This window comes from Oncorhynchus masou, chromosome 20 (genome assembly GCF_036934945.1).
Source record: "Oncorhynchus masou masou isolate Uvic2021 chromosome 20, UVic_Omas_1.1, whole genome shotgun sequence".
Taxonomy (NCBI): domain Eukaryota; kingdom Metazoa; phylum Chordata; class Actinopteri; order Salmoniformes; family Salmonidae; genus Oncorhynchus; species Oncorhynchus masou.
In genome coordinates, this window is record NC_088231.1 from 18,515,512 (window position 1) to 18,527,415 (window position 11,904).

The following is an 11,904-nucleotide window of genomic DNA, read 5'->3' on the forward strand; positions in this document are numbered from 1 at the left end:
AATTTGGTGATTCTTTGGTTGGTTGTTTTGAAAAAAGAAACTGGGAGATAGTATGGGAGCATCTGAAATAAATAGTTCTGTCTAGGGAGGATGTTCATATGGATCACATTGATTTTGACAACTAAACTAGTCCAGGTTTGGAGATCATTCTTGCTCCTCCAATTGTGCGCCGCACTATGGGACTCCCAATCACGGCCAGATGTGATACAGCCTGGATTCAAACCAGGTACTATAGTGACGCCTCTTGCACTGAGATGCAGTGCCTTAGACTGCTGCGCCAGTCAGGAATATTGAGAGCGAAAACATTGGATTTGTTCAAATGTATCTTATATCCTGAAAACTTGCCTTCCTGAGCAATTATGTCTAAAATGGGAGGGATTTCTCAGGGTTGGCTATGTAGACACCCATAATACTTGGATTTCTCCTCATCAACTCCGCCCCCAACAAGAAGAGCAGATCGGCGTCCATGTCTGTACCACGGCCCAAAGAGAATCTGTCAGAGTTCAGACCATTAGTAGACATCATTCAATGGATGAAGACCCTATATTCTCATCGAAATGCCACAAGGTTTGAGGCCAGACTGAGAACAGATCAGTCCACTCCATCCACCAGGACAGGGGGCTTCTGTGCATTTACTTGGTCTATAATATCAAAAAGACGGCGAATGTTATCAGAACATAACCTGTCGCTAATTAATACAGTTTTATAATTTTGGGAAGAAGAGTGTTTAGTTTTTTGGCAAGCAATTTGGTAATTATTTTGTAGTCGAAGTCCAACAGGATGTGCAGGAGAGACGGTCCTTGTCTTTTTTAAGCAACACTGTAATATGAGCTGTGTACATAGTCTGGGAGAGCTCCATTTTTGCAAAGATCATCCAGCATTGGCATGAAAATAGGGCTGAGCTGGGGCCAAAAAGCTTTGTAGAACCCTGGGAAATGCATCTGGGCCTGGGAACTTGTTAGGTGGCATGGAGATGATTGTCTCGCGGACCTCCTCGTGGGTGAGGGGGAGTTGAGATCTTCTTGGTCGGTCTCTGATAGTTTGGTAGGGAGATTCTCTAGGAATTAATGGAGTTCTGCATCTGTATATTTTTTAGTACAAATCATCAAAAGTTACCTATATCTTATTTGGATCATATGTGACCTTGTCATCTGCTGTTCGGATGGCCATGATTGTACACTGGCGGCTCTTTTTAATTGGTATGCAAACAGTCTGCTAGGCCTATTGCTATACTCGTGGTATTTCTGTTCAGTAATCATGAGTTTTGAAGTGTCACAGGGCTCCTTGGTGACGAATCCTGAACTCGTTTGGGTATTTGCATCCCCTGAAAATGCCTCAGTCAGTTAAGGTATGTTCAACTCTAGGTGCTTTCGGCGTGTTCCAGCTGAAAGGTCCTGGAGCAAGATGAGTTTGGCTTTCCCCCACTGTAATGCCGTGGATTTTCGATACCTGTAGCACTCGTTCCTTGTTGATGAATCTCAGGAAGTGTATGGTGGTTGGGCGCGGCGGCTGCTGGTGGAGACCTCCGTGCTCGGTGAGCTCTCTTCAGTTCTATGGGCCTGTCGGGGGATAGGTGGAGCCACTCAGGGAGTCAGTCTTGCAGGGAGCGGATCAGTGGCTGTTTTCTTTTTTGGCCAGGTTTAATAAAACACAGTTATTCCTGTTTAAATCCACTCCTCTGTTTTATTTTCCAGATGCTACATTTTCGTTTTAGCAGAGGTTATTGTTTCCATAGCATCTGCAAGTGAGTTTTCAATGGATATGATTCTCCCCTCTGCCTCATCCAGGCACCCCACATTGAGGGCTATCTTGTTATTGATGGCAGGCACGGCATTTTCCAGGGTTGTCACTTTGCCCCCTATTGCACTGAGCTGAAAGTTAATGCCTTCTAGTTTGATGTTGAGTTCTGTACATTGGGATCTCAGCTCAAAGAATTTCCTCGGGAAGGGACAGGTCCTCATGATCATGGCTAATGGTGCTAGCTTTTTGTGAAGCAAGCTGTTTCTTGGATGCTTTTTTTGTGGCTATTGTTCGAGCCCGGGTGAAAATGCCACATGTAATGTCGCCTTTTTGTAGCCGCCATGGTGTATTTGACTAAAGCTAATCGGGTTTATTAACTTGAAGTGGAGGTCAGATTAAGATTTGTCAATTACTCGAGCTCCATCTCGTTCAAGGTCTGTGTTTTTAACAGTTGGTTTCCACATTGAACTCTACCTTTTGTGTGTAGTGGTTGTGTATTTAGTTCAGCTGGCTTGATCCAGAGACGATTTGATTAATTTAACCTTTATTTAACTAGGCAAGTCAGTTAAGAACAATTTTTTTTTTACAATGATGGCCTACTCCGGCCAAACCCTAACCCGGACGACGCTGGGACAATTGTGCACCGCCCTATGGGACTCCTATGGGACTCCCAATCACGGCCGGTTGTGACACAGTGGTGAACCAAAGAACAGCAATTAAGAATTCAGGAAGCTTCTGGTCAGATGCCTGGGTGAGCAACGCCTGTTGGTGATTGAGAGCTCGTTGCTCGGCTCCTCTCTTACCTGGACGCAGGAAAGAGGAGGAAGGCGCATAGAATAGCACATCGATGACCTCTTTCTGAACATAGACATGGCCACCCCAGGACCCTGGGGCAGCAGGGTAGCCTAGTGGTTAGAGAGTTGGACTAGTAACCAAAAGGTTGCAAGTTCAAATCCCCGAACTGACAAGGTACAAATCTGTCATTCTGCCCCTGAACAGGCAGTTAAACCACTGTTCCTAGGCCATCATTGAAAATAAGAATTTGTTCTTAACTGACTTGCCTAGTTAAATAAAGGTAAAATAAAAAACAAGAGCACAGCAACAGGCCCTGGGAAATGGACCTGGTGACCCAGCAGGTACAAGGAGGGAGAATGCTGACTGGAATGGTAGGTGGTTGGATTTAATATTGTTGATTTTATAGAGGGCTTTATTGAACTATCTTGATACCCCTTTACCATTTACATCAAATGCTGCCTAGAAAAACACTTGTCTATTCACATGCCAGTTGCGATGAGTTTCTGAGTCCCAAAATTAGAATTCATAGAACCCATTCAAACAGAATTCTCTATGGTTTATTAATTTCCATTGTGACTGTTTTGAGTAGGCTAGACAGGTTAAGATGTTCACCAGCATTGTAGAACCAAGCTACTCACTCACCCCACAACTACCATGGTCTGGGGAAACCTCATCTCCTGGAGGTGAGTACAGTACCTGTAGATTTATCTCACATAGAACAAGCAGAAAATCACCTTCCTGCTTTCATAATATCAGATGTGAAACCGGATGCTACTGAAAATAATGCTTAGATTAACATTCATATAATAAATAGACTAATATAAATAAACTCAGCAAAAAAATAAACGTCCCTTTTTCAGGACCCTGTCTTTCAAAGAGAATTTGTAAAAATTCAAAGAATTTTACAGATCTTCATTGTAAAGGGTTTGAACACTGTTTCCCATGCTTGTTCAATGAACCATAAACAATTAATGAACATGACTCCTGTGGAACGGTTGTTAAGACACTAACAGCTTACAGACGCAAAATAAGGTCACAGTTATGAAAAGTTAGGACACTAAAGAGGCCTTTCTACTGACTCTGAAAAACACACAAAAAAGACACACAGGGTCCATGCTCATCTGCGTGAACGTGCCTTAGGCATGCTGCAAGGAGGCATGAGGACTGCAGATGTGGCCAGGTCAATAAATTGCAATATCCGTACTGTGAGATGCTTAAGACAACGCTACAGGGCGGACAACGTCGCCTATGGGCACAAACCCAACGTTGCTGGACCAGACAGGACTGGTAAAAAGTGCTCTTCACTGACGAGTAGCGGTTTTGTCTCACCAGGGGTGATGGTCGGATTTGCGTTTATCGTCGAAGGAATGAGCGTTACACTCTTCTCTGGAGTGGGATCGATTTGGAGGTGGAGGATCCGTCATGGTCTGGGGCGGTGTGTCACATCATCGGACTGAGCTTGTTGTCATTGCAGGCAATCTCAACTCTGTGCGTTGCAGGGAAGACCTCCGCCCTCATGTGGTACCCTTCCTGCAGGCTCATCCTAACATGACCCTTCAGCATGACAATTCCACCAGCCATACTGCTCATTCTGTGTGTGATTTCCTGCAAGACAGGAATGTCAGTGTTCTGCATGGCCAGCGAATAGCCCAGATCTCAATCCAATTGAGCAAGTCTGGGACCTGTTGGATCGGAGGGTGAGGGCTAGAGCCATTCCCCCCAGACATGTCTGAGAACTTGAAGGTGCCTTGGTGGAAGAGTGAGGTAACATCTCACAGCAAGAACTGGCAAATCTGGTGCAGTCCATGAGGAGGAGATGCACTGCATACTTAATGCAGCTGGTGGCCACACCTGATACTGACTGTAATTTTTTTTCAAGGACACATGATTCCATTTCTGTTCGTCACATGTCTGTGGAACTTGTTCAGTTTATGTCTCAGTTGTTGAATCTTATGTTCATCCAAATATTTAAACATTTGCTGAAAACGCAGTTGACAGGGAGAGGACGTTTATTTTTTTGCTGAGTTTATACTCTACAATTTGAAATGTAGCTTTACTATTCTTTTTTATATATTTAACACCACTGCTTATGGAGTGGATCTTCCAGGATGTGCTGCATGTGGACAGGAAGAGAGGCTCTCTGGTCTTTGGAACCTTCTACACCATCCTGAGAAATGAAATCATTAGCAAGTACTCAATAGTGAAAGTTAGTATAAAATATTATGGGACACAAGCAATTTTCTGGGATAGTAACTCATCGATTCAATGTCATGCAGTGCTCTGAGGAGAATTTCATTATTTATACCATACCTTTCCCCCAAAAAATATTTTTGGTCGCAAATGTCATTAAAATATTGGTTGTTACATTGTTACAAACATTATTGTATGTCAACATTGCGCACAAACACCTCATTTTATGTATTTATTTATTTCACCTTTATTTAACCAGGTAGGCAAGTTGAGAACAAGTTCTCATTTACAATTGCGACCTGGCCAAGATAAAGCAAAGCAGTTCGACACATACAACACAGAGTTACACATGGAGTAAAACATGCAGCGAGGTTAGGACCAGTGTGCTTGCATAGAACTCTTGATATACTTTTTTCTTTTTAATTTAACCTTTATTTAAATGTGCAAGTCCGATAAGAACAAATTCTTATTTACAATGACGGCCTGCACAAGCCAAACCCGTACGACGCTGGGACAATTGTGCGCCGCCCTATTGGACTCCCAATCATGGCCGGTTGTGATACAACCTGGTTTCCAACCAGGGTGTCTGTAATGACGCCTCTTGCACTGAGCTGCAGTGCCTTTGACCACTGCACCTCTCGGGTGCCCCTTTTGTACTTTTTAAACTACTAAGCTTTTAGGCATTTATTCACGTTTTTAGTTTTTATTCAACATTGTAAAGGTCCTATTGTGACATCAACTCCCAGACTTCCAACATCCATTCAAGGGGAACAATGCGACTTTTGACACAAATAGGCATCTTTGACCACATTTCCAGCACTTTAGATAAACACCTAGATGGTATGACATTGAGTTCTACTTCTCTGGTATTTACATCTGGAATCAGAACATAATTATCTACTACCAATCAAAAGATACAGCTGCTTGTCTCATCCTTCAGCAGCTCAAACGGAGTTGTTGCTATGGATACCAATGCATTTCAATTGCAGAAAAATGGGCCATAGACTAGAATGGTACAATTTATTTTTATTTTTTAGACCTCCTCTTTCACCATTTTAAGCTATCAACTCCAAACCAACGTTGACAGGTTCGGTTTGACCATACTTAGAATGCTTGTCAAAATATTTTTTTATTCTTATATATACACTTTTTTTTAACCATAACCATTTTCAATTTGCATAAATTAACATCGGTTTGAATGAGGACCATAGGAATACAGAGGTAGCTATTTAAAACGGTCTTGCTCCTTGGCCAATTAAACTACCAGGCTATCCTAATTTAAAATGGTTTTAAACTGTTATTGACTATAACTATATCAATTTGCAGAAATTAGCATAAAATAACTCTTTGACATGTTCAGGCCATTGTAACTTGAAATGATTTAAAACATTTAACTATAACTATATAAATAGTTAACTTTTTATACTACCTCCACTACCACAAAATACTTTTAGAGCTAAAGCAAGCCCCACAACTTTACTTAATGTAAAGTTACCAATTGTTTTTTTTTCCATTTACAATATTCTAATTTGTAAAAACAAAAAATGAAATGTTGTTTGCTAGGAATCCAATTGGCTATTTATCCATTTTATTTACAGATTAACATTTGTGCTTTCTCAGTGCGGTGCTTCAGTTCGTTTTGAGACTACTAAACCTTAGCCTACTCTTTGATTTACTTATTTTAACTGAATAAATATATTTATTCTCTTTAAATTCAGGTTGTTTGCGGATTCTATATTTTTGTATTTGAACTTAATAGTGAAATAATTTTTGGAGGACAAGGAAGGCGGATTTTCAAAACATTCGATTCATTTTAGTAGCACCAACAACATGATAGAGCAGCGGGTGGCAACGTTGAAAGGTATAACTAACAAGTCGTGTGTGTAACCAATTTTTTATTTAAAAAAAAAACAACCTTTATTTTGAAAAACAATTCAGGAAGTAGCCCTAGTTTTGTTTCCGGAATTCATTTCTGTGTTTGTAGTCTACCGTCGACATTGTGAACTTTGATTTCTCAAAACATTGACTGAATACTGCAAATTACAATAACATAATTGTTAAATATTTACATAGTTCCAAGGACATGTGCGATAGCGTCGCCTTTCATGCTCAGCTAGCTTCAATAATTGAGGTTTTGGCGAATGCAGCCGTTGCCGAAATTTGTAAACTTGTAGATGATGGCCATGCTGCCTTACGTTTGGAAATTTCCCATAGCCAGAAAGAAATTGATAACCTGCGGAGGAAGCTGCTTTTGACAAAATACCAGAGTTCTCAACGGGGCACAGAGAAATTCGGAACCCTGCGACGCACAGTTCACAGGCGCGACACCGATCTTGTTGCCCGAGCAAGAGCGAGCTTCGTTGGAAAGTCATCAGGCAGACATGGATATTGTAGGTTTTTTACCTTATTGAAACACGTTCAAAATAATTTGTAATGTAGAATATACAACGTTTATGATGCTTTATTTTTTCTGGTGCAGTGGAGAATCGTTTTTCCAACAGTGAAGGGGACAACTTCACAAAGGATGTCACGAACTGGAAAGACGCAAGACGCACAGCGACAGACCAGGAAGGGAGCATGCAGGTCAGTTGTCATAGACACTGTCAAATTGATGATTTGTTTTCCCATTTCAAATGGTGTCGGGGATATTCTTTTAATCAAATGTTTCTGATGAATACAAAAACACAGATGGCAGATATGCAGGAGGCACCTCTTGTCAAAATGGAGAACCTTGACACCAGCAGAACAGAAGGTCATTTTATGCAACTAATCAAATCTATGCCATTTACACATTGTTGAGTAAAGCCTTTATTGCAGTATTTGATTACCTTAGTCATAAGCCATAACTATTAAATAAGGCAAAGAAGAATCAGTCTCCACTACAGGAAGTTGATGCTGTGCTTTACTTTGACCCATTTCAGAGATTGTCCAACCAGTCAGTGAGAGCAGTGAGAAGATCATTGTAGCAGAACCAGGTTCTTCATCATCTACTGAACCCACAGACCTTCTGGACCAGCAGGGCAACAGACACAGAGCTCCAGACACCTCACTCAATATAGAACCTGACAACCAGACGTTCCAGCATCCAGCGTCACAATACAACAGAACAAGACAGGACCACCAGGTTGCTGAGGGTGTGACCTGGGAAACTGACCATCAACCCATAGAATACAGTCTGACCCATTGGACAGAGAACCAAGAGACTGACAGCCCAACTGTGAATGCTCCTCACAATTCCCGGCAAGACTCCAAGAGGCTGTCTGGACATCCGGAGAGGAGAGGGGCACCAGGTAACTCAGGGGTCAGCATGTCTGCTTTGGGCTCTCTGGACTGGGTACCTGATGTGGTGCTGGTGGACTCAGTTCCCATTAAAGTGGAGGCAGATATGAGTTCAGAATGGAGCATAACTGGCCAAGAGGTGACATCTGGAGAGGTTTGTTCAGAAAGCAGGCAGCTTGTGGACAACAGAGGAAGAGGGGGAATGGAGTCTGGACAGACACAGTGTCCCCCTGACACTGAAAACACAGAACAAGGGACAACTGTAGGACCAAGGTCCAAGATGTCAGATTTCAACAGACTGTCTTCCCTAAACAGCTTTTCATCCCCAAGTATTCCTCTCCACCAGGTTCCCCAAAGAGGAAAGCCAGCCCCCTTCCTGAATTTCAACAGAGGCTACAATTTTTCATCGAAAGGCAAAGAAAAGCAGGCGCAGCAGCTAACATCTCACTCGCCCAAGAGGCAACTCCGGTGCAGCCTCTGTGGAAAGCTCTTCCCTCAGCCGGCGCAACTGCGGAGTCATATGCGGGTCCATACGGGGGAGAAACCGTACGGCTGCAGCCACTGCACCAAGCGCTTCTCCCACAGGCACCAGCTGAAGATGCATGAGAGGGTGCACACCGGAGAGAAACCATTTCACTGTGTCTACTGCGGGAAGTGCTTCACCCAGTCTAGTCACATGAAGAGGCACCTCCTCGTCCACACTGGTGGCAGGCCACAGGACATTGTGCTGCCCTGAGTGTTCCAGGGTGAAATTTCCCCTTGGTACAGATCTAGGATCAGCTTCCTCTTCCCAATCCTAACCTTAACCATTAGTAGGAAAACATCTAAAACTGACCCAAGATCAGTGTGTAGGGGCAACTTCACACTACTCCGCCTGGTATAATTCTAGGCAAGGCCAGGAGTTTTTCCTCACCACGTGACCAGGACCAGGGAAAAACTCCTGGCCCTAGTTGTAAGGGGAATGGCTCAACACTACTGTATTTTAATATGCATACTGGGTCTTTGTGTTTTTAACAGTTTGGATAGTTCATTGAACACTACCCTCGGTGTGTAGTGGTAGTGTTTTCAGGTCAGCTGTCTTGATGCTTGGTCCGGAGTGGATTGATAATGTATAAGTTATTACAGGTGAAGATTTTAAACATCCTTATGAATTTGTATTGGTGCAGTGGTAAACCAAAGAACAGCAATTAACAATTCAGGAAGCTCTGGACAGGTGTCTGGGTGAGCTAGGCCTGTTGGTGGTGGAGAACGCATTGCTCGGCTCATCTCGTACCTGGACATAGGGAGGAGGAGGGTGCAGGGAAGAGTGTGACGATGACTGTTACTTTCTGGACATCGACATGGCAGAAGAGAAGAGCCACAGGTTCCCTGGTTGCCAGCACACTCCTGGCCCTTGAAACAGATCTGGCGACCCAGCAGGTGCAAGGCGAGAGTGCTGACTTGGAATGGTAGGCTGTCAATGGTTGACTTTATAGAGGGTTTATTTTGGTTAGATTTATCGGCGGCTTTATAGAACTATCTTGATATCACTTTACACTTTCCATAATATTCAGCCTAGGAAAACCTATTCAAAGTGGCAATTTGTTTTTGAGTCCCAGAATTAGAATGAATAGAATTAGAATCCATTCAATCAGAATTCTCTCTTGATTTATTATTTTCCATCCTGATGTGTTTCGAGTAAGCTAAACCAGTTAGGATGTGCACCAGTACTCTCGAACTAAGCTACTCACTCACCTCTTCTTTATTCCCAGAATCCCCAGAGGTACCATGGTCTGGGGAAACCTCATCTCCTGGAGGTAAGTAACAGTACCTGTTGGTTTATCTAACCTAGAACAGGCAGAACATCACCTTCCTACTTTCATAATATCAGATTTGAAACTGTTCACTCATTGTTTTTGATTATCCATACATGATGCTAATGATTTTTTTTGTGATGAAAATTCATATAATAGATTAATATAAATGTATTCTAGACTTCGACATGCAGCTTAGGTGACTTTCCTCTCTCTCTCTATATATATATATAACATACATACATACCACTGCTTAGCGGCCAAACTGATTGTTCCGGACTAGCACCTGATCTATATACAGATACAATATGGAAACCACTGAATTAACTTTCTTTGCAGCTTCCTCTGGAGTCGCTGGTGTGGATCTTCTGGGATATGCTGCGTGTGGACGAGGCTGCTGGAACCTGTCTCTGGTAGCGGGACCTTCCATACCATCCTGAGAAAGCTGTCATCCAGGCAAAGATTGGCTGCTTTGAAGAATATAAAATATATTTTATATTAACTCTTTTTTTAATTACTACGTGATTCCATATGTTAATTCATAGTTTTGATGTCTTCACTATTATTCTACAATGTAAAAAAATAGTAAAAATAAAGAAACCCTTGAATGAGTAGGTGTGTCCAAACTTTTTACTGGTACTGTATATACTTTTTAAAACTATAACCAATAATAAAATGTTTCATAAATGAACATGGGTTTGGATGAGAACTATAGGAATACAGAGGTAGATATTCAAAACGGTCTGGCACCTTGGCCAATTAAGCTACAAGACCAAACTTTAAAACATTCGGGCTATCCTACCCTTAAAATTCTTTAAAACTGATAGACTATAACCACATTTGCATAAAATTCTCTGTAAAAGTAACTATCGAACTGTTCCAAGTTAGAGACACCAAACCAATTTTCACATGTTGGGGCCATCCTAACTAAAAAAATATATTTAAAACATTTAAAAACTATAACTACAAATGTGCATAAATTAGCATATCCATAAAAGCGTACAGCTGTTGTCGGAGTTTAGAGTGACGAAAAGTAGCTAGCAAACAGCTCTCGTCTCGTCATTGAGCAGCCCAAAAGTAGCTGTTGCTATGGGTACTCACACATGCAGAAGAGAGCATGGGGCAGTGCAGGAAGCAAGGGACAAACCGAGATTAGCTTTTGATACTAATTGAGGAAGTTACTGTGTTTCTAATTTTGTGTTGAGAAATCGGGCTACGGTAGGGTAGGGCCTGAGCGTCACCAGCATGGGTAGGGCTCGGCCTAAAATGTCATGCCTCCGCTTTTCTTTTCATTCAAATAGTTCAACTACCACTAAAATACTTTTAAAAAGATGTCATCACTAGATGGACCATCATATTTCCCTCCCCAAATAATAGCCTAAATGTTTCTAATTCCTTAAGAGTTCCTCCCTTCCACCACAACGGCAAGTCTTCATATTCAGAAAGCATTTTCTATCTCACTTTGAACAACAGACCTATGAATATTCTGTACTGTTTGATCATTACACCATCATTAAACTAAAATCAAACTTGTTTGACATTTTTACCAAATGCATCTATTTATCTGAAACCCCCAGCATGGATTGAGTTGCTTTGCTTTCCTACGAGTGTTGTCTACATAATCCAGCCTTTTATTACCATCGTCTCACAGATCTGTCTTTCTTCTTTCAGTTTTCACACTCAACTGTAGTTTAGACAGTTGTGATCTTACTGCCCTACAATCCAAAGCAATAAGGTTGATATAGTAGTCTGTCAAAGTAATCAGACCAATTGTTTTACCTAATATAACTTTGACAACAGTGCATTCAGAAAGTATTCAGACCCCTTCCCCTTTTCCACATTATGTTACGTTACAGCCTTATTCTAAAATTGATTCAATAATATTTTTTTCCATCTACACACTACACTATAATGACAAAGTGAAAACAGGATTTTAGAAATGTTTGCAAATGTATAACACATTTTCAAAAATACCTTATTTACATAAGTAATCAGACCTTTTGCTATGAGACTAGAAATTGAGCTCAGTTGCACCCTGTTTCCATTGATCCTCGATATGTTTCTACAACTTGATTGTAGTCCACCTGTGGTAAATTCAATTGATTGG

General features: G+C 41.6%; 1 protein-coding gene across 1 annotated transcript; it reads left to right on the forward strand.

The window, feature by feature from the left end:
- The first annotated feature begins 6,690 nt into the window (after positions 1 to 6,690).
- On the forward strand, positions 6,691 to 10,409 carry LOC135507107 (B-cell CLL/lymphoma 6 member B protein-like). Its single transcript, XM_064926656.1, has 6 exons — positions 6,691 to 7,115; positions 7,205 to 7,308; positions 7,414 to 7,477; positions 7,647 to 9,452; positions 9,756 to 9,800; positions 10,137 to 10,409. The coding sequence occupies exons 1-4, from the start codon at positions 6,809 to 6,811 to the stop codon at positions 8,738 to 8,740; spliced, it is 1,569 nt and encodes a 522-aa protein (XP_064782728.1). The 5' UTR covers positions 6,691 to 6,808; the 3' UTR covers positions 8,741 to 9,452; positions 9,756 to 9,800; positions 10,137 to 10,409.
- Positions 10,410 to 11,904: the final 1,495 nt, after the last annotated feature.